This window comes from Carex rostrata, chromosome 8 (genome assembly GCF_964058835.1).
Source record: "Carex rostrata chromosome 8, lpCarRost1.2, whole genome shotgun sequence".
NCBI classification, from domain to species: Eukaryota; Viridiplantae; Streptophyta; class Magnoliopsida; order Poales; family Cyperaceae; genus Carex; species Carex rostrata.
In genome coordinates, this window is record NC_135925.1 from 3,272,551 (window position 1) to 3,296,534 (window position 23,984).

General features: G+C 32.9%; 1 protein-coding gene across 1 annotated transcript; it reads left to right on the forward strand.

The window, feature by feature from the left end:
• Positions 1-8,172: 8,172 nt before the first annotated feature.
• On the forward strand, positions 8,173-18,019 carry LOC144558842 (putative ABC transporter C family member 15). Its single transcript, XM_078307744.1, has 12 exons — positions 8,173-8,440; positions 10,714-13,052; positions 13,217-13,303; positions 13,666-14,046; positions 14,405-14,662; positions 15,068-15,232; positions 15,351-15,645; positions 16,017-16,231; positions 16,520-16,825; positions 16,901-16,964; positions 17,407-17,646; positions 17,737-18,019. The coding sequence occupies exons 1-12, from the start codon at positions 8,338-8,340 to the stop codon at positions 17,838-17,840; spliced, it is 4,557 nt and encodes a 1,518-aa protein (XP_078163870.1). The 5' UTR covers positions 8,173-8,337; the 3' UTR covers positions 17,841-18,019.
• The last annotated feature ends 5,965 nt before the right edge of the window (positions 18,020-23,984 follow it).

The window sequence follows — 23,984 nt, forward strand, 5'->3', positions numbered from 1 at the left end:
CATTTTACAGTATTCATCTTGTGGAAATCTGGAGGAAAGAGATGATAGAAAGGCGATGTGGAGTATTGATTTGTTAATTTTACAATATTTATGATTTTCGATTATATGAAAATCGGTGGCTAAGCCACTTCTTTCAAAAAAATTTTTTTACAATATTTATCTTGTAATTTTACAGTATTCATCTTGTAATTTTACAGTATTCATCTTGTGAAAATCTGGAGAAAAGAGATGATAGAGAGGCTTCTTACTCATTCGAACAAGATTCAATTGAAAATTCTACTGTATACAAGATTCAATTTTACAGTTCTGCTGATTCAATTTTACAGTATACAAGATTCAATTGTAAATTTTACTGTGTAGAAGATTCAATTTTACAGTATACAAGATTCAATTGAAAATTTTACTATATACAAGATTCAATTTTACAGTATACAAGATTCAATTTACAGTATACAAGATTCAATTTTACAGTATACAAGATTTAACCCAGTGCGGACGCTAATAATTAACTCTAACTGCCAATAATAGCTAATAACTAACTCTAACTGCTAATAACTTCCTATAACTGTAATTTCCGAAAGTACAGTTTAAAAGTACATTTATTTTGTCCTGTTGTGCAAGTTGCAATCTTTTTCTAACTATCATGGGACCACTTCAAATAGTTGCTGGATGTTTTGTGATTAACTGATATATTTTATGTGATATATTGTATAATTATACAGCATGTAGAAGTAATTTTACAGTATTCGCGCAAGTCAAAGCTGTGGACAAATGGTGGACAAAAGGCTGTGGACAATTAGACGCTTCCGTCAGTATTAAGTTTGTAACTATATACATTATATGTTCGGCAACACATGAGAGATTAAATATTAATTCGGGCTAAAGAGTTGTTCGATAAGTTAAAAGGAGGAGAAGATTAAGATAGTTAAAAAAAGCTAAAGAAAGAAAGAGGTGCCTTAAAGAAAGGGGCAAGAAGATAAAAGGAGGCTAAAAGAAGTTATCTTAATCTACTATAAGAAATCGGTATTTGGCATGATTAAGCGACTAAGGAAGCTAAATGAGACTTCTTTAATGTTAAGGAGGCTTAAAGAGACTCTTGCCGAACAGTGATTTTGATTTTTGACTAGAGGAAATGATTAAAAAATTAATAACTTTTAATAGCTTAAATTCATATAATGAATTTTCTTATCTAATTCAATGGCATCAATTAATGCTATTGAGGTTTAAGTGGCTCTGTCACTGATAAACTCTATACTTATTTATTAAGGAAAAAAAAAACATTACTACAAAGATATATAGCTCATTTTTGCAGCTATTTGTTATGATAATAATATATAATTGTTATTATTATTATGAGTGAGGCTACAGTACTATGTATTGCGCATATTGGTCCGTATTATGATTTTATATCTCTGTTTTCAAAGTTTAAACAGTCAATCAGAACCGCTTAATATGATCTCCATATGAAAATTTACTTGGTGACTAAATTTTAAATTTAGATTGGTAGAAAATCACTATTTTCGAATGATCCATAATCTTTAGATCAAGTGATTTCCTACATGTCTAAAATATAGTAAAAAAATTCTGAAAAATTCAAAAATTGGTCTCAAAGCACATTGTCATATCAAGATCATATTGAACTGTTTGGACTTTGAAAATGAAAAAGATATAGAGTAATAATATGGACTGGTGTGCGCTATGCATAATACTCTAGCCTCACTCTTATTATTAATTTATTATTATTAAAATTCAATTTGAATCGTTTGATATACTGCAGTTAATTTGAATAATTTATTTTGAACATGTTAGTATTTTCTGATGTAATGTGAAGTGTGATTTCAATACTGCTGAAAAGAAATAATATATACTATCACATAGTATTGTTGTCCCACTGAATTTTAATATACAAATTCAAGGTTTCTAAAGGAACTAATTAACTCCAAAATTTGAGTAGAACTAGGGAGTTCTTAAGCTCACCAAATTGTTTGGTGAGCTTAACTTCAAAACCCATCAAATCTGTTTTAAATGACGAATCTGAATTGTTGAAATCTGCCTATCTTACGAGTGATGAGTCTTCATGTGAAAATTTTAAACATTCAAATTAAATTAGTATAAAGTCAAGCGGTAAAAAAACATTCAAAAAATGAATGCACTAAAATTAATTTATTAACCTTCTAATTTTGACCGATTGACTTTATACTAAACTAATTATAATGTTTAAAAATTTCACATGTAGACGCATCACACGTAAGGTAGACGGGTTCCAATGGTTCAGATTCGTCATTTGAAATCGATTTGATAGATTTTAGAGTTAAGCTCACCAAACAGTTTCGTGAGCTTAAGAACACCCTAGTTCTACTCATTTATATATCTGTATATTTAATTTGAAGATATTTAAAGTTTGACAATGACTTCAGTGAACGACAATACTATGTGCTGAAAAAAATTTGATCAAGATATGGACATGTGGCCTTTCACAACAATTGATTTGCACTATCAATAATTGGAACTAGAACCCATGCTAGTAAGGAGGTTTAGAAAGAAGCAGCAGAGGATCCTCTTTAGTCCTTATTCGTAGAACTTAATTTGTTAGGTATTTATGATTTATTTATTTTGTTACTTTGTTATATATTTATTTTGTTTATTATATTATTATTTCTTCGTACACAAACGACATTTCAAACGAATGATATTTTGAAAATAAACAACAGACTCAGAATTTTGATCTGACTGACGAACGATATTTTCAAAATAAACGACATTTAAAAGAAAATAACAATTAAACAAAATATATAAAAAACTATATTGAAAAATAAAAACTAAACAAAATAATACAATTTCTGTTAAGTAAAAGAAAAAAAAATGGAGCCACAAAGTCATTGGCCCCTAGATTGGGGCCACAATGACATTTTTATCTCCAATTGTTTGAAAAATATATATACCATGCTTATTTTACAAGTTCATCAAGCTTTTTAAATCCAATTTTTTCATTTATTTTAAAATTTTTTCATAAGATTGCAGTAATTCTAATTATTTTGAAAAATAAATCAAAAGAGATTTAACTAGCCAACCACAAATAAGTCTACATTATTTGTAACCATGCATTGGAGTGATTGATGACCTCAGATAATATGTCATTATGTATATGTTTCGTTGGACTTAACTAAAAAACAAAATGACTTAAAAAGTGATGATTACATAATCATCAAAGCTCAATCACGCCCCTACAAATTTATTACTAAAACTTTTTTAAGGTATAAATTACTGATCCATGTTGCTCGAAGATATTCATACATAATATAAATTATGTTGTTGCATAAGTTTGATACAGAAAAAATATATAAAATTTTAACAATTTGTTGTGTTCATGTGATATGGATGTATTTGTGCTGTGTTTTGAGCACTGAATTTGATATTTGTTAAAATTTAATTTTTTTTGATGTATATAGATTCCGTGCAACTCGGCCGGAAGGAGCAATGAATAAATTTAATACACGCTGGTTTTTTTTTTGTTAACAATGGGATGAATCCCGAATAAGACCGATTTTTTAATTAATCGAAAATAAAAACAAAAAAATTATCGTGATAGGGTGGCGATTTTGTTGAAAATCGAAATAAAAGTTAAAGAAATGAGATTATTCATTCCGTTCCGTGAGATTATTTAATTTATCCTATTCTCTACTAATTCAAATCTATAATAACCCGTTTCACATTTTTTTTTCCTATGCTTAATCTATTAACTAAGAAGGGAGCAAACAAACAAACAAAAATATTGTGGGACGGGATAGATTATTCCATCTCACAATTTTTTTTTTTCTACTTATTAACTAGAAGAAAGAAGAAGAAAAAAATTATGGGACGGGATAAATTATTCTGTTCCACAATTTATTTTTTTCGCTTATTTAATTAAGTTAGCGGGGTTATGGATTTGAATTAGTGGGACTAGATAAATTGTCCTGTCATGTGGGACGGGATAAATTGTCCCGTTCCATGGGACTAGATAATCAATCCCGGTTTACTTAAATATCAAAATTTCACCTAATTAATTCCCTTTCGTGATATTTTATTTTTATTGTTGATTAATAAAAAAATCGGAAAGAATCTCAATTACCAAATCCTCCGTGACAATCATGCCAATTCCAATTGTTTTTTGAATTAGCATCCATACGATATCTCAATTTTGAGTTAATAAGTAGAAAATTCGGATCATTTCAATATTTTCTGTGTGAACTTTTTTGTGGGGAGAAATGTGAGAATCAAACTTCCAAGTTTCATATATGAAACATCAGAGGTGTCAAATTTTTAGAAATGTTTGAAAGAAAATAGAAATAAAAAAAAAGCAAAAACAGAAATATCAGAGGTAGAGTAATAAAAATAACTAATATGATATAGGGCTGTAAATGAGCCGAGTTTGAGCGAGTTACCCCCAACTCGAACTCAGCTCGTTTAATAAACGAGCGAGCCAACTCGAGTTGAGATGGTAATAACGAGTTATAGAGCCAACTCGAACTCGGCTCGTTATCAACTCGAGTTGGCTCACAACTCGTTTAACCAGTGATAGTATTACAACACAAGTTCAAACTCAGCTCATTATCAACTCGAGTTGGATCACAACTCGTTTATAACTCGTTTAACCAGTGATAGTATTACAGTCTAGAGATTCGGATTTGATTATTTTGGAATTTATTGTGACCAATACTATGTAACTCGAGTTATAAATGAGCGAGTTGGGGCCAACTAGAACTCAGTTCATTTATTAAACGAGTTGGCCAACTCGAGTTGTAAATGAGCTGAGTTAAACGAACTGTAAATGAACGAGTTACGAGCAAATTATGAGTTCGAGTTTTTTTGCCCAGCCCTAATCTGATACCAGCTTTCAAATTCTGACACCATCTACTGCAAGGACTTAGTCTCCTGCTGAAATAATAAAATATCCTTCTAAATCTTTTAAAATTTTAAAATCTACCTTACAGGTGTCACCTCCTTCGCCGTTAACCAAAGAAAAGGAGCAAAAAAAAAAAGTAGGACCGATGTCAATTGTAGAGCCGGATATCTCCGAAATTTTTATCAATAAAAAAATAATTAAATAAATATTGATAATGGAGAATGAATCTGAATATTTTCGAAATATAGAAAAAACTTATAACGTTTTCTGAACGTTATAAACTATCACGGTCAGAATTAACGATAAACTAATTACCACATTTATTAATTAACTAAAAAAAAATTACTGGACGTAATTGTTAATCACGTCTAGCAATGCATTTGGCCCAATTTGAATGAAATGACTGCATTTGAAGTGGCTGGACGCGTCCAGTAATTTTTTTTGTTTTGTTTTTTTAGTTAATTATTAAGTGCAAGTGCGGAGAGTTATGGTTAATCCTGACCGTGATAGTTTATAACGTCTAGAGGACGTTAAAACTATCACGTTTTCCCTATATCTCGAAAAAACTCAGATTCGTTCTCCATTGTCGATATTTATTTAATTAATTTTCTATTAATAAAAATTTTGGCTGATATCTCCCGATTTTTTTATTAATAGAAAAATAAATAAATATCAAAATAGAGGTAGGATGTCCTGAAATCTCGAAATATAGAAAAAATACGTGATGGTTTATCATGTCTAGCTAATCTAAACCATAAACACCGCACTTGTTAATTAACTAAAAAAAATTTATTGGACGCAATAGAGGATCACGTCCAGTCACATGCAATTCAAATTGAAGGGAATGAAAACAATGCATTTGTTCCCTCAAAAAAAATATATATATTTGTTGGACGTGATTAACAATCATGTCCAGTATTTTTTTTTTTTTGCTTTTTTAGTTAATTACTAAGTGTAAGTGCGGAGAGTTATGGTTAATCCTGAATGTGATAGTTTATAACGTTCAACAGACGTAATAAATTATCACGTTCTTCCTATATTTCAAAATTTCACAAAATCCTACTCCTATTTCGATATTAATTAATTTATTTTCCTATAAATAAAAAATATCGGTGATCTCTACGTTGCCTTCAATTACCTGCAATTTGCTGTTTCATCATTCCTTGACTGCATAAATTCTAATTCAATTCTACTTTCTATATTTCTACAATTACACTCAATTTCACCGTTGTTCTACTTGAAATAGAAACTTCATTTCAACCAATTTTCAATTTTCTTCGGCCGAATAAACCATTGAGCCGCTAGAGGAGAGGAATCGGCATCGCGTAGAGCAAGATGTGGAATATTAGGCCTTAGCAAGGCTGAGCATTGACCATGGTAAGATATTTTATCCAACACTAAAACAGCGGTACGATAAAGGAACAGAGGACAGATCTCTTTTTCAGAGACCAAGAACTAGCATGCTAGGCATGTCTGGTGAGTGCTTTTCAGACCCACTAACGGCTAGGTTTTCTGTATTGCGCTGGTCTTTTGGGTTATGGCCAAGCCTCAAGATCATCTTTTTTGTTGCCTTATTCCTCAGGTAGTTTGGCATTAGGATGTTTAGCAAAACACTCCAGGGCCTTGTGTTTTTTAACCATTTCAATCCAAGCTTCCCTAGTTCTAATAAAGTCCTCGAGGTGGCAAAAAAGCTCATAGTTCGTGGCTCGATCGTGAATCGTATCTGATTCGCTTGTTACTGTACTAAACTGTTAATGAGCCAGCTCGCCACTAGTTAGTTTCAGAATTAACGAGTTCAAACTTAAGACTAGCTTGCTCGTCAGCTCACGAGCTAGCTCGGCTAAACATTAATTTGTGAATTTGTATAAATTTATGTGCATTTAATACTGTCCAGCTCGGTCTAAAAAGTTGGTAAAATTTATTTTCTTCTTAAAATAAAATTCAGTCAAATCCAGCGAGCAAACCGATGACGATTTTCAGCTGATATTTCAGTTTGAACCTCTAAAATTAGCTTACTCATAACTCAGAAGAGCTAGCTCGTAATAAGTTTAAGCTAGACTCGTGACGAGCTAGCACTTTGCCACTCCTGTTGAGTCCAAAAAGAAAAATGAAAGACAATACAATTGATTAAGAAAAAGGTTCTAAAATTATCAATTATTCAAAAATGGCGAATTCAATTTTTCTTGACGACTCTACAATGTCGTGAAGATTTAAAAAAAAAAATGGGATCCGGAAAAGGTTGATGCCATCGAACTATTTTTTATTGCATATATAGTTTTTATGGTAAAGTGTGGCCTCAGAATTCAGATCCCACGGAAGATGCGATTAAACAGATAAAACAAGCGCGGCGACCTAAAAACCCACTCCCATTTAAATAAAGACGCCACTTTTTGTTTCTCCTTTCTCCTAATTACATTTAGTTCCTCTATCACTTCAAACAAAAGCCATGCATACTTTTTAGCAAAAGTTTCAACCTCACCCATCAAAATACTGAAATATCACAGTGCTCCTCAACTGCTCTAAATTACCGAAATTTTTTATTTGATCAAAATTAACTATTTGGAAAATTTATAATGAGGATTTTTGAGAAATAAAAGCTGGAGTTCACAACTTTGACCCAAAATAGTTTTTTTTTTCTGACAATTTTTTGTTTTTGAGAGAGATGAGTGCTGATAATTTCTATTATAAATAAGATTCGAATTTCGTAATTGTAATTGACAATATAGGCTGCATCAATTTTCTAATCAAGCTGTGGATATTTTTTTCCCAATAGTTTTTTTTAATTAGGATTGGAAAACTCTCGACACCAAATTTGTGTAGGAGTTTGTAGTTCATATTGCTATATATATGTTTGTAATTTTTTAAAATAAATTAGTCCATATTGCAATTATGAACTAGATTTACATGGTAAAAGAAAGTTATGTTTCGTTACGTATCTTCTTAGCAAACTATTATCTTTTTTACATAATGACAATATGTAGAGGCGGATTTAAGTAGAAGGAATGAGGATCTATATATGATTTTCTATATAATTTACAACAAAATGTTATGATACTGTAAAATTAATTTTTATTCTCATAGAAAAATTTTATGTGATTAATTCTCATATATTTTTTGACTCTTGTATTTTAAAAATCCGACTCTGCTCCTAACAACATGCAGATAACATTATTTGGTTATTGCATTATAATTTTGGTTTAGTGGGATTACGCGTGATATTTTGAGATTTTGTGGGGTATACTTGTAAGTTTTGTCTTAAATAGAAAAAAATATTAAACCAAATTACCAAATACAAAGCAATCTCGAGAATAGAGAATTAGAGATGCTTTATGTCTCGTCAGTTGTCACCCCACAATACCAGTCACTGAATCACATCAATACATCCTTCAATATTTCCCGTTTTATATATACATATTCGCGCTCTCATTAACTCTCTCTCTCTCAATGCACCAATGGACAGAGAGAACCGTTTTATCAGGTTCCTAAAGGAGGGGTTTGAAAGCATCTCAGAGCAGAAGCTACTCATGGCTGGTCACCGGAGGTTCAATCTATCAAGTAAGAAAAAAATTATTGTTTAGTTTAGTTTAATTTTCGGATTGATTTGTGACTCAAAATAAATTTCGTCGAAGGATACTAGTTTAGCATACTCTAAATTTAGCTTTATAATAACTATATGTATGAGAACATCATATCTATTTTCTATGTTTATACCATGATAAAAAACAGAGACGAAATTCCTCCAAATAAAAGCTGCTTCAAATTTTGTACATAAGAATAGTGTAATATTGAGTATGGCTAATATAACATCAGTGTCATTTCAATCTATATAACACCAATTCCAAAACCTATCAAATCGAGTTCAAATGGTGAATCCAAACCGTTCAAACCGATCTACTTCATTAGTTGTGCGTTTACATGTAAAATTTATAAGTTTTTGAGTTTATTTGATATCAAGTCAAGCGGTCAAATGTTTGAGTTTTTAAGTTAATTTTAATACATTCATTTTTTAATTTTTTTGCCGCTTGATTTGATACTAAAATAACTTGAAAATATAAAAAATTTGCATGTAAACGCATCACTCATAAATAAAGTAAATTGGTTTGAACGGTTTGGATTCACCATTTGAACTCGATTTGATAGGTTTTGGAGTTTGTGTTATATAGACTGAAATGACACTGATGTTATATTAGCCATACTCTGTAATATTATATATGTGAGAAGGACAGATGTTTTTTTAAGCACCATCTATCTATCTTTTGCGAATATATATTTTTTAAGCTAGCACACCTCGTTCCATTGATTTTAACTTTAAAATTGTTGAGACTTTTGCTGTGTGGTTCTCCATGTACAATCATAGTGTGGACTCTTTATAATATATCTATATATGAGGAGGGATCCAATTACACCTTTTTTGGTGATACCGAATTATACTCTCCATTTACAAAGTTTTCAAAGTTCAAATAGTCGATCCAAACCGTTCAACACGATGGATATTTTAAAATGTGCTTACAGATCAAATTTTATATTTTTTTTCGAATTTTTTTAATATTTATCAAGTATTTAACAAAATCGCTATATTCAGACCATTGAATTTTTGTACTTATCTTAATAATAATAAATTAGAGTATTTTAAATAACAGTTTTTTTTTTTTACTTTAGAGTTATATTTAAATAAACTAGTATTTTAGAGTATGCTAAACTAGTATTTTAAATGATAGACCATTTAAATTTATTTTTGTGACTCAAAATAAATTTCAATCTATCATTTATTTTTATCTTTTCAGTTATTATATTTAAATTTTATAAATTACTTATTTAATTAATATTTTTTACTTTAGTATTTTAAATAATAGTTTTATTTTCTTAATTAGTTAATTTTTAAGCTTCAGGTGATTATTTCATTTTAATTAATAATTAACATCAATTATAGTGACTCGACATGTTATTTTAGAGATAAATTCTGCACCAACTAATATCTAATTATTAAGAAAATGACAGATTATACTTTATTTTACATCGAAAAATTAATTATAGTTTCTATTCCTCCCATGTCACTCCCATGATGGTCAAAATATAAAAATTTAAAATTTACATTTTCAACAGTTTAGTAATAAAATCAGTGTTACATGATGCTTAAAAAAAAAAAAAAAAAATTTCAAACGTTTGTTTCCACGGTACAACCGAACAGTCTTTCCAACACATTCTTATTAACATTCCCATGCTGATCATGAGTGTGGGTTCCCATCTATGTTGCATGGATACAGGTACGGGTATTGTATTGGATACGATACAGATATAGCGATACGGCAATTTTCAAAAATCAAGGACACGATACGTCTATTATATTATATTATAAATTCAGAAATTCTATTATATAAATTAAATATAATTTTTTTTGGATATACGTTAAATATGAAAGTTAGTAGATTCTAACATCAAATGTCAAATAGTACAGTGGTTAAGGTTTTTGTCGCGGATTGCATAGGGCATGGGTTCGATTCTTCCTTGGAGCACTAGAAAATACATTTTGATGTGGTCCACAACTAGTATGGTGGACCATGCACGGTGCACAGTGGTATCCAGACGAATCAATCCGTATCGGAGACCGTATCAAGAGGTTAAGGATACGCCAGCTGGCGTATCCGTATTGGACACGTATCGATATCGGATACGTGTCCGATACGGATACAAAGTCCATATAGGAGTATTCGAGTAACATAGGTTCCATCAATTGAATAGTGGGATTCCATCCTCTAGAATTTCATTATGTATAATTTCATAACAATCGAACATGTCCTTAAATGTTTTATCTTTGAAATGCACTACAGGCTCCCAATTTATCCAAATTTGGGAAGGATGGTCGACAATTGCTTCACCTTGTTTCTGGAATGGTCTTTTTGCTTTCATCCACCTCATTTTTTTCGCAACCATGCTGGTTCTTTTTCTACTTAAGAAGATCAAAGAGAAATCAGAGAGATGCAGAAATTCCAACGGAAACACTAAATTTTCAGAATCAAGTTCTAGTTTGGCTTACCAAGCAACCAAAGCTTGTTGCTTGATAGTGTTAGCATCTCACACCCTGAAAATCACACTTCTAATACTACAATTCAACCAAACCGACTGCTGGTACCAATTTTCTGTTACATCGGAAGCTCTACAATCAATCTCATGGGTACTTTTATCTGTGCTTACATTCAAATTTCAGCACATGAAATGTACCCAAATCCCACTAATTATTAGAGCATGGTGGACATGCGCCTTTTTTCAAGCTATTATATCCCTATCGTTTGATATACACCTCATACTCTTGGAGAAATATTCTGTTCGAGTGCAAGAATGTGTTAACATAACAATGGCACTTTCTTCCACCTATCTATTTGTGGCTTCAGTCAAAGGGAAAACAGGGATCACTTTGGTACAAAATGACATGATAGAACCCCTTCTACCTGGTTTAGTTGAAGAGCATAGGGAAAACAAAAAAGAATCTCTTTATGGAAATGCCAGTCTCATTCAATTGGTAACTTTCTCTTGGATGAACCCCCTATTTGCAAAAGGATACAAGAAGCCTCTAGAAAGGGATGACGTACCTGAACTATATGAAAAAGATGCTTCTGAGTTTGTATCAAGTTCCTTTGCAAACATTCTGAATAGTGTGAAAGAGAGGCAGGGGTTAAGTACCTCAGGTGTCTACAAAGCCATCTTTATATTTGTTAAAAAAAAGGTGACATTAAATGCATGCTTTGCGGTTGCAAGTGCATGTGCGTCTTACGTGGGGCCATCTTTAATCAACGAGCTTGTTAGTTTTTTAGGTGGAGAGAGACAAAATGGGTTGACAAGAGGGTATGTACTAGCTATTGCATTCCTCAGTGCAAAAATTCTAGAAACGATATTTCAGAGGCAGTGGATTTTTGGTGCACGACAATTAGGAATGCGGGTTAGAGGCGCTTTAATATCCCATATTTACCGAAAGGGGCTTCGTTTGTCTAGCCGGTCTAAGCAAGATCACACTAGTGGGGAGATCATAAACTATATGAGTGTCGATATACAGAGAATAACTGATGTTGTATGGTTTGCAAATATTGTTTGGATGTTACCAGTACAAGTGTCACTTGCGATTTTTGTTCTTCACCAAAATCTAGGCAAGGGGGCATTTGCTGGTCTTGCAGCCACAATTGCAATTATGGCTTTAAATATACCCTTAACTTGCATTCAGAAGAGGTTGCAAATGAAAATCATGGCATCTAAGGATGTTAGAATGAAAGCTACAAGCGAGGTTCTAAAAAGCATGAGGATTTTGAAACTGCAAGCTTGGGACACTCAATACCTAAAACAATTGGAAGAATTGAGAGGAGTAGAGTATGGATGGCTCTGGAAATCAACACGACTCATAGCCTTCACTAGCTTTATATTTTGGGGTTCACCGGCATTTATTTCAGCCATTACATTTGGGTCATGTATATTAATGGGGATTCCTCTAACTGCTGGTAGGGTTTTGGCAGCATTGGCCACCTTCCGAATGCTACAAGACCCAATTTTCAATCTGCCTGATTTGCTTTCGGTGCTTGCGCAAGGGAAGGTTTCAGGTGATCGGATTGCCTCATATCTCCAAGAAGAAGAAATAGACCCAAATGGGGTTGAGACCATGGCAAAAGACGAGTCAGAATATGAGATTGAGATTAAGGATGGTGCCTTTAGTTGGGAGACCGAGTCGAAAGTACCAACACTGGTGGAAATACAATTGAGCATTTGTAAAGGGATGAAAGTGGCTATTTGTGGGTCTGTTGGTTCAGGCAAGTCTAGTCTATTGTCATGCATACTTGGTGAAATTCCAAAATTAAGCGGTGTTGCAAGGGTAAGAGGAACTAAAGCTTATGTACCGCAGACACCATGGATTTTGTCAGGCAATGTAAGGGAAAATATCCTCTTTGGAAAACCGTATGAGAGGCAGAAGTACGAAAAGACCATAGAAGCATGTGCCTTGAGGAAGGATTTAGAGTTGTTTGCCAATGGTGATTTAACAGAAATTGGAGAGAGAGGTATTAACATGAGCGGAGGCCAAAAACAGAGGATTCAAATTGCTCGAGCAGTTTATCAGGATGCTGACATCTATATTCTTGATGACCCTTTTAGTGCTGTTGATGCTCACACGGGAAGCCAACTATTTAAAGTATGTGTTCTATTCCATCTATGTATCAATTTTTGCATATATAAGCCTTTCTTTTATTTACATTTTGATAAAAAATAGTATTATTAGATATTTTCAATTGATGTTAATATCATGACATTTAATGTCCTTTCTAAGATAATATTTGATATTACTTTTTATTGCAGGATTGCCTAATGGGCATTCTCAAGGAAAAAACAATACTTTATGTCACTCACCAAGTTGAATTTCTTCCTGCTGCTGACCTGATTCTTGTAAGTTTACAACAGATTCAGTGCTTCTTCATCAATGTTTATATGTAATTATGGCCACCTCAAATGTAATGGGTGTAATATATTTGTATATAACCCTGGCATAAAATTACATAAGCAGCATAGCAACATCTACCAGACTGTCGAATTCTGACTCTGTACGATAGAGCCACGAAAGGGGGTATCCAAAATTATTTGCTATTTAGTCAAAATATATCAAAAGTGCGAACACAAAAATATAATAAATTAATTGGTTGCCAAAAGCAGTTATGAGAACAGTTTATTCTTCCATTCTGCTACCTGTTGCATGCTGGTTATATTAAGTTTTGCATTGAGAATAGTATTACCACATGTATGCACAATAGGTAATGCAAGATGGAAAGATTGCGCAAGCAGGAAAGTTCAAAGATCTACTGCAGCAAAAAATAGGGTTTGAGGCCTTGGTTGGTGCACACAGCCAAGCTCTAGAATCCATTCTTAATGCAGAAAGTTCAAGTAGGCTTCCATCAATGTCTCTAGAATGCAACTCTGAGAGCACCGCTGACCAATTCGAAAGCATAAGCAAGCAAGAGTCGCAGCACGACCTTTCTGAGGACAGCACCCAGAAAGGGAGGCTTACACAGGAGGAAGAGAGAGAGAAAGGTGCCATAGGTAAAAAGGTCTACTGGACATATATGACAGCTGTTAAAGGCGGTGCCCTGATTCCGGTCATAATTTTGTCACAACTCATGTTCCAGTCACTGCAGGTATGGATTATGTACCAGTGGGATTCTGCTTCCTTTAATTCCAGATAAATAAAAAAAGGAAAAACAGTGAATGTCGCTACACATGTCTTTGTAGCCTGGTTGAGTAATTTACTTCTAAATGTCCTCTGTACTGCACTAAATCTGTCTACTGATTTGTCAACTTTAATTGCTCCATTTTGACATTGCTAATTTACCAGTATTAACCTAATTAACTGTATGAGTTTGGTTCAATATTAGTACTGTAGTTGAGCTGGTAAGTTAACAAGCTCTCTCAGTGTGCACTGGGAGGGATTGCAGTGTGCTGTTATGTAGTGTACATTTGTATAAATTAATATTAATTTTCTGTGTATGTGCACAGGTGGCGAGTAACTACTGGATTGCATGGGCGTCTCCTCCCACAACTTCAGCTAAACCAGTGGTGGGGATGGGGATGCTCTTCTTGGTGTACACACTTCTATCCTTTGGAAGTTCATTGTGCGTGCTTGCACGGGCTATGCTCATTGCTGTGGTAGGGCTTCGTACATCAGAGATATTCTTCAAGAACATGCTTCGTTGCATCCTTCGGGCACCCATGCTCTTCTTTGATTCTACCCCAACAGGAAGGATATTAAATCGGGTCAGTTGTTGAGTTGAATTTAGACAATAAAGAGTTGCATTTTGTGATGATTTCCCTTTGACAGTCTTATTTCGATGTATAACTGAGTGCAGACTGCAGACCTAACTAATACTAAATCCTGCATATTTTTCCTTAATTTACCCAAATTTGCCTCAGTTTACTCTCAGTTGTGCTATTAGTCCATAATAATGTTTTCAGTTTAATTATTTTGAAATTAATCACCAGATATCAAATTCATAGGGAAAATTCAGGAGTGCATATCAGAAATAAGCACTGATAGCCCCCTTTAATCCTCAATTATTTTTTCAATTAGATATAGGCTTCAATTTATTCCTGTTGGGCTCCAACTTACAGTTGAGCAAATCAAGTAGATATTTAATTGTTTTTCATTTATCGTCATGATAGGCATCCAATGATCAGAGTGTGCTGGATATGGAAATTGCGGGCAGGCTAGGATGGTGTGCTTTTGCGATTATACAAATCCTGGCAACAGTTGGGATTATGTCACAAATTGCTTGGCCGGTATTTGCCATATTTGTTCCTGTAACATTTATCTGCTTCAGGTGTCAAGTAAGATTTCTCTCTCTCTCTCTCTATCTTGCACAGACATACACACAGTATTACATGATTACACTACCAAAATAAGTATTCAGAGTTCTTAAGTTATATAATGACTACACTACTGCAGAGGTACTACATCTCAACTGCACGAGAGCTGGCCCGACTATCCGAAATCCAGCGAGCCCCGATTCTTCATCATTTTGCTGAGTCACTCACAGGAGCTGCTACAATTAGGGCATTTGACCAGGAAGATCGGTTTAGCAAGTCCAACTTAAGCCGCATTAACAGCCACTCGAAACCCTGGTTTTATAACATTTCATCCATGGAATGGCTTTCCTTCAGGCTCAATTTGTTATCTAATTTCATATTTGCTTTCTCTCTCCTCCTCCTTGTCAGCCTCCCTGAAGGTTTCATAAATCCAAGTGAGTTCTCAGTTAAATTATCCTTCATAAACTATTTTGTTAGCAAAATTGAAAACTTCTGATTGGAAATTTCCGAGACACTTACACCCTTCCATCAGCATAGCAAAATTGAAACTTCAAAACATCTTTCTTCATTCCTACAACCAACATGCTCTTGTAAATGATCATATGCAATCATTTTAATAGTCAGAATTATGTAATAACTAAATAACCCAACTAATGTAGTTTCCTTCAGGATAATTTTCTTTTTTCTTTTTGAGGATATCCTACAGGATTATTAAACTCCTAATATTTAATGTATATATAAGTGATTCAAAATCAATATCATCTCAACTTTCTAATTTATTGATATTTGATATTTCATTATACAGGCATTGCAGGGCTTGCAGTAACTTATGCACTAAATCTCAATTCACAACTAGCAACAATAATATGGAACATATGCAACACTGAAAATAAAATGATATCAGTTGAGAGAATACTACAGTACTCGCGTATACCAAGTGAAGCTCCTTTGGTAATTGAAGACTGTCGGCCACCAAACAAATGGCCTGAAAATGGAACAATCCATATAAAGAACTTGGAGGTAAACAAAAAGTTTTGGTCTTACATTTTTCTTTACATTGTGGAATAAGAGTTAACTAACTAGAACTAAAATAACCCAATATACGTTTTTATGAATTTAATTTCACAATCCTTAATGTCACGTTATAGGATATATCTCCCTGTAAGGTACCTTGTTTGACTTGACGCTTTTTTTCATGTAATAAATATATTGTTTGAATGCAAGGGGTTTCTAGTTTTCTGACGAGTGCCTTTTGGCCTAGTTATTATAATTTGTTAAATTAATTACTAAATTATTTAATTTTTATAGGTAAGGTATGCAGAGCACCTACCATCAGTTCTAAGAGGTGTGACATGTGTAGTGCCAGGAAGGAAAAAAATAGGTGTAGTAGGTCGTACCGGCAGCGGCAAATCAACATTTATACAGGCACTCTTCCGGTTAGTAGAACCGAGAAATGGTACAATTGAAATTGATAATATTGATATTTGCAAGATTGGTTTATATGATCTGAGATCCCGGATTAGCATTATTCCACAAGAACCAACATTGTTCGAGGGAACAGTTAGAGGAAATCTTGACCCGCTGAATGAATACAGAGACGAAGAGATATGGGAGGTAACTTTAATGAATTCTGTATATTTAAAGCTATAATTATGAGTATACAAATGTAATAATCTTGTAATTTCATAGGCGCTTGACAAGTGTCAACTTGGGGACTTGATACGCGGATGTGAAAAGAAGCTAGATTCCTCAGGTAAGAACTTTCCAAAAGACTGATATAATGTAATTCTCTCAATTTAGAATAAACATAATCCATTGATATATTTCCTTTTTACTATTTTTAACAAATAAGATATATTTGGCTACTAGCTGCTGTGCTTGTTGGTCTCAAATTAAATTCTCTTACTATGTTGTTTATATTTTGTTGATTTCCTTTTGTGCTTCTTTTGTTTAGTTGAGGATTACTTAGCTAAGTTATACGCATAATCATCACTATAACTCGACCATAATGCACAGACCTACAGAAACACACACCTTATTTCATTTCAAAAAATTGTCAAATCAGAGTATTACTAAGTAAATAATTTTATAATACAACTATTTTTCCTTCAAAGAAAAAACAAGAATTTTCAATGTCTTTTATAATGCCAAAATAAATGCAAGTTCACTTACATGCAATTTTTTGTTTACTACAGTTGTGGAGAATGGAGAGAACTGGAGTGTGGGCCAGAGGCAGCTGTTCTGCCTCGGGAGAGTTCTGTTGAAGCGTAGCAACATTCTGGTTCTTGATGAAGCAACGGCTTCCATTGACTCAGCCACTGATGGGATCCTACAAGCGACAATTCGCAAAGAGTTTAGAGACTGTACAGTTCTCACAATTGCTCATAGGATTCACACCGTTATTGACAGTGACCTCATTCTCGTTCTAAGTGACGGTAATAAGAAAAAAATGTACATATGACAAAAATTCACATAGATATTGGTTTTGCTTATGTGACTAAAATTTACTTGCTATTGTTTTTCAGGAAGAGTATTGGAATATGACACACCATCAAAGCTGCTTGAAAGAGAGGATTCTGCATTTTCAAAGCTAATAAAGGAATACTCAATAAGATCAAAAGGGTTTTAGTATTAGAACCAGGGCAAGCTACTCCCAATTGCACTTTTAATTAGCTCTTCTTAAATCTGCTAATTTTAGTTTCAAAATAATTTTGAGTTAGCTAGTAGAAGTTTCAAGTAGCATCCTATAAATTTAGACGCTGTTACAAACCTGCGGTTGATAAAGAAATTTGTTTCAAAAAAATATTTTACTTTATTTTAATATTTGGTGCTGAATCGTTCTAATGATGTATCTTTTATCTTCCTTTTTACGTCAATAATTAATACGAAAAACAACCTGGTCTAATGATGGTGCTTACAAGATGTATGTTCTGACAGGAATATACTGAAAAGAATAAATGATGGTTCTACCAACTTACATTAGCAGTTCCTTGTGTTTTACAACATTAGCACTCGGCTTATCTAAAGGATTGAGCACATGAAAAGAAGGTAGCTGGTTGTCCTCTATATTATTGCATGGATATCAAACATTTCTCTCATTTTAGGCAAGATGGTGCGTTTTGGCAATGTGCCAAACACTTCAGTTTTATGACAAAGTAAAAGCTGTAGGCGTAATCAACAATCATTTACTGCCTTTGATCAATAAATTATGGACCAATTAACCATATATATCTCAGAGAACAATTGAGAAACTGCAAAATAATATTATCATGCATCAATCGAGTAAAAAAACAAAATCATATAAAAAAGCAACATCGTCGAGATTCAAGTTGTGCAGTCGTGTTTATTCCCTTGCAATCAACTGTGGTGTATTATGTTTGTTCCGCAAATATATGTGAACATCGTTCTCTCCAAATTACATAACAAATACTGGCATGAGGGGAGCTGCAGCCCCTGATTCGCTACTTCCTGCATAGTAAATATCAGTAGCGGGCACTGAGCAAATACGTGCTGTATTGATTCATTTGAGTGCCAGCAGAAGTAGCATATGTTCGGAATGATCCGTTTCCTCCATATTAAATTATCAATCATAAGGATTTTCTTATGAAGTAATAACCAACTAAATACCAGTACTCTCTGTGGTGCCTTAATTTGCCATAAGTTGCCTATTTTGCCCCTGATTTCTGGTCCCTGTGCCATGGCTGTGTAGTATGATTTTACCATGTAGTTGTTGTTAATTTTGACCTCCAAATTGGTGTATCCATTGCATCAGAGTCAATGTTTATGTGTTGGACTTGCGCCATTAATTCCTGCTGATCCTGCTTAACCTGTTACGGTATGTCCAGACTAATCTGCACCTGCCAGTGACCATTGTTAATGGCATATGTATAGAGGTCTGAGTACCTGGCACTAAGAGGCATGTGCGTTCCCTGGCCGAGGTTGAACTGTACCAAAATTGAAAAGAATGTGTGCAGATGCTTCATATTTTTCCAAACCGGTGTTGACATGTTAAGTTAAGGTCCCATGATCTGGTTCCCCAATCTCTTGGGTGTTATTTGCATCCATGGTGGGCTGTTTACTTGAATCCATTGTCACATAGTTTTTGTGAGCAGCGCTTTGTTCATTATGCTTAATTCCCTGCCATAAAAATTTATTTCATATTCTATCCAACCTCTTGAATATCCACTTTGATAGCTCACCTGAAAAATAGGATATTCAAACCCAACCGAAGTGTTTCTCGAATCAGCCCAAGCCAAAATGGCTGATTCGGCCTGATCAGTGGCGGAACTACATGGTAAGAAAAGGGAGCTAAGCTCCCATATTCTTTGAAAATTTTGTATTTTTTATCTTAAAAATTTTAAATTTTACAAAAAATATCACTATTAACCCCCTTCATAAAATAAAATTACATGACACTTATTCAACTAGCTCTTCTATCTCAATTTCCTAGTTCCGCCCCTGAACCCGATGTCCCTACAGCGAACTGTGATGCAACAAACTTTGTTCCACTTTCCATAAACTCTATTAATTTTATGATTTTATCTCGTTTTTAGATAGAGTACAAATGGATCGGAGATTATCTCGATTGACCGATTCCTATCCAGATCAGTCTTCAAATTTTTGCAATTTAAAGAGTAAGGCTACGGTGCTATGGGTTGCATAGAGGGCTACGATGCTACGGTTCAATATTCGAGTTTTCAAAATCTTAACGGTCGATCTGAACTGTTAATCTTGTTCTCCATATTAATATGTGTTTGGAGACCAAATTTTACATTTTTTGAAAATTTTTTACTATTTTTTTAGATAGGTAGAAAATCACTTGATCTAAAAAATTCTGCACCATTCAGATATTTGATTTTCTATCTATCTAAAAAAGTAGAAATTTTTTTTTCAAAAAATGTAAAATTTAGTCTCCAAACACATATTAATATGGAGAACAAGATGAACGGTTCGGATCGACCGTTAGGATTTTGAAAACTCGAATACTGAGCCATAGTACCTAGCCCTCTACGCAACCCATAGCACCGTAGCCTTACTCCAATTTAAATATGCGGATATAAATAATTTTTGAATACGGATACACATATAATTTATATAGATACATATACAAATACCATTTCAGATACATATACATATACAAATATAATTTATATAAATAATTTGTGAATACGGATACATATACATATATAAATATAACTTGTGAATATAAATACAAACATAATTAATTTCATTAATTCTTCTAGGTAATTCTAGAAGAAAGTAAGTCTAGAGTCTAGACTAACTTTGTTCTAGGTAATTCTACTGGCCAAAAAGAAAGTTAGTCTACATACAGTAATTCTACTGGCTAAATTAATGAATACAATACCGGCTGGATTGCATAATTCTTTTGTGCAAATTAGCCTAAACTGACTTTCTCTTCTACACAATTTTCTTCTAATGAGTCGTAAATTAAATTTCAGGAGTAGGCCTTATTTTCATTGAGAGATAGACACTTTAAATATCATTGCCTACCTCTGAACCTCTTTGATCCCAATGTAGATATTAGTTTTTTCACTTTGTACCCGTTACACTATGGAATAATTGATAAATATAAAATTACATATGATAATTTCTTTTATTGTACATATAATAATAATAATAATAATAATAATAATAATAATATTATTATTATTATTATTATTAAATAGATTTATATATATTTTAAATAACTTTTTATTTAGTAATTTACTAATTTATGATGAAATTGATTTATAAGTGCTTACTGTAGCACGGAAGATGTCAGAATCAGAATTGCACATGGACGGGTAGAATACATTGTTGGAAGAGGAACGTTTTTTCAATACCGCAGTTTAGAATTGAATTAAAGAATAGCAACTAGCAAGGGGCATGCGGACTAAGTAATCACCAAAAAAATAAGTAAAGAAAAAAAAAATGACCATAAAATGAAAGCAGATGGAAACTTCTCAATTTTGGCGCGAGGCGCAGGCAGAGTATGAATCCCACTCAGGCCATCTGATTCTGAGTTTACATCCAAACAAAAAGACAAAGGAAAGACTCAGGGCATAAATTTAGTCTTCGTCGGTCATAAATTTTAATATATTGAATCAACTTGCGGACTCAAAATTTTTATCAGGGTAAAAAAATATATTGGATTTAAATTTATTAAATAATTGAATATTTGATAAAAAATAATACTTTGACTTATATTTTTCAATACTTTGACTTGTAATTTATGATACTTTAATGTATAATTCTAATTATCAATCATAATTCAAAAAAATTATTTTGATTTTAATACTAAATTTAACCCGAATTACAAATCAAACATCCAGACAGGACAACATTTTTTTACAAAGGGGACAAAGTCGATCGGTACTGATGGATCACCACTAAAACTCAAAATCCGAGGGGAGGCGGCTACCCCCTGTTCTACTCTGGGTCCGCCCCTGTACACAGATACAACTTACTAACATGAACGTGATAAATTCACGAATAATTTGCATGTTATTTATTTTTTGGACATTTTTAAACTGAACTTTAAATAAAACGCAAAAAAAAATGTATAATACATTTTATTTGTAAATAAAATGAGAATAAAATTCAAATCACAAATTATTTGTGAGAAAAATACGAAAAAAATCCAAATTCATTTTTTGGGGTTTTTTTTTTTTTTGCTTTCTTGTGGTATCGAATCATTCCTGATTTATATCTGAATTATTTTTGAATCACGTATTTTTGATCCCACTAAACCGAACCTGAACTATTAGTTTGTCATGGATACAACTAATCTATCATAATATTATAGCTTGTCACTTGTCCATAATAATTTGTTAACTACGTTACAGATTAAACTCGATTTTCTCTTTCAAATGAGATCCATGAAGAATAACTTTCGAGTTATATTTGTGTTGTAATTTTTTTTACCACTTTAAATCTCTGTGGCTTTTTTTTATTTTTTATTTTGCTTCAAAATAATGTAAACCTTTATTTACAAGCATATAAACCTCATGTACAAGCATATAAACTTCATTAATAACACTTTAAATCTCTAGAATAAAACATATAAACCTCATGTACAAAGAATTTAAACCTCAACAATAACACTTCAAAGCATATAAACCTCAACAATAACACTGCATTTACAAAACTTATGTACAAAACATATAAACCTCATGTACAAAGCCTTGAAAAATTGAATGGTTGTAGACTGAGATTTAAAAACTTGAAAATTTAAAGTGCTCATGAGTTTTACTTTAAAAAAAACAAATGACTTTAAAATTATTCAAAAGTATTTCTTCATGGATTTTATTTGAAAGATAAAATCGAATAAAAAACGTTCGTATTTTTAGATTCGTAAAATTCATCATGGATCATCAGAAAAATAAATTATAATAATCAAAGAAAAAATAAAAAAGAGTGGGTGTAAAAAATCTTTCTTTTTTTTGCTTGAAGACAAAAGTAGTTGAGAGTTAAAACTATTTAGAAATGCTTTCAGATAGATGTTTATATGCTTGCGAGTAACATTTTAAAATATTATAAATATAGTTTTAAATGTTTGAATATTAGCGCTATAAATGGAAGTTAGACAATATTGAAAGGTTTTTTCTATTAAACTACTCGGGGGACGCGCTCGGGTATAATTGAGTTCCGATCAAATTGAAAGGCAAACCAGATAAAATTGGAAATTTATCAGTTGAACTACTTTCTAAAATTAGAAATATATCAGTTGAACTGATTGGGGAATTGGATAGGGTACAGTGGCTTGGGGTACCAGAACATTTCTCATATATAAATACTTGATAGAGAAAAGGTTTCTGTCCACTGGATTTTGTCCACCATCTGTCCACAATCTTATTCAACTTCCGTTCTAACTATCGGTCCCCACCTTCTTCCAACGACTTCGTCTTGCTATTTAAACACCCGATCCCTCAAATTAGAATTCTCAAAACTAATCGCCTCATCTTCTCTTCTCTTTGAATCAGATCGGTCTCTTCTCTTTGAATCCGATCGGAGATTGATCTCGAGAGAGATAGCAATACTTGTCAGATTGATTGAGAGAGAGAGAGAGAGATTGATCTCCTAAGAGGTTCAACACAGTCGAAACACCGCTTCCTCCCCGTCAAGTTTTGCCGCTTCCTCTCTCGACTTTACCGCTCATCACACTGTTGATGAGTCACCGGTGCTGGCAGGTAGTACAAAAAGGTTTCAACCGTGCGATGTGAAATATTTGGAATACACACCATGTGAAGATCGGGACAGGTCGCTAAAATTTCCCTGAGAGAAACTGATATACAAAGAAAGACACTACCCGGCAAAAAAAGAATTGTTAAAGTGTCTGATGCCGGCGCCTTCTGGGTACAGAAACCTGTAATGATCAGGAAACCGTGTCATCGCTGAATCGGTGGATAAACTGAGAGTGATTTCGAATCCTTTTGAACAAAAATGAATTAGAAAAATACTCAAGGTTACACTTATTCTTATAATTTTCTGTAGATTTATGATATTTTGAAAAATTTCTTTCTGAAATGTTACGATTTTGTGATTTTTCAGTTTAGATTTGCGATTTTGATATTTTAAAAATGTGAAGTACATTTTTTGTAGAATTTGTTATTTAAGTTACCGGTGCATATTGAAATGTTTTCATATTGTATTGTTAGTTTTGTGAAATTGTGCATTTTGCAATCTGTTATGAAAGTTTTTGGATGTTTGAAAATTTGAATGACATTTTTTATAAGATTTGTTATTTAAGTTACAGCATTGAATGATGAATTTT

Bases quoted from the DNA above. Each gene is read 5' to 3' on its own strand.
- LOC144558842 (XM_078307744.1), top strand. From the start codon at position 8,338: ATGGACAGAGAGAACCGTTTTATCAGGTTCCTAAAGGAGGGGTTTGAA. The intron at 8,441-10,713 runs GTAAGAAAAAAA...AATGCACTACAG, and splicing joins CCGGAGGTTCAATCTATCAA to GCTCCCAATTTATCCAAATT. The intron at 14,047-14,404 runs GTATGGATTATG...GTATGTGCACAG, and splicing joins TCATGTTCCAGTCACTGCAG to GTGGCGAGTAACTACTGGAT.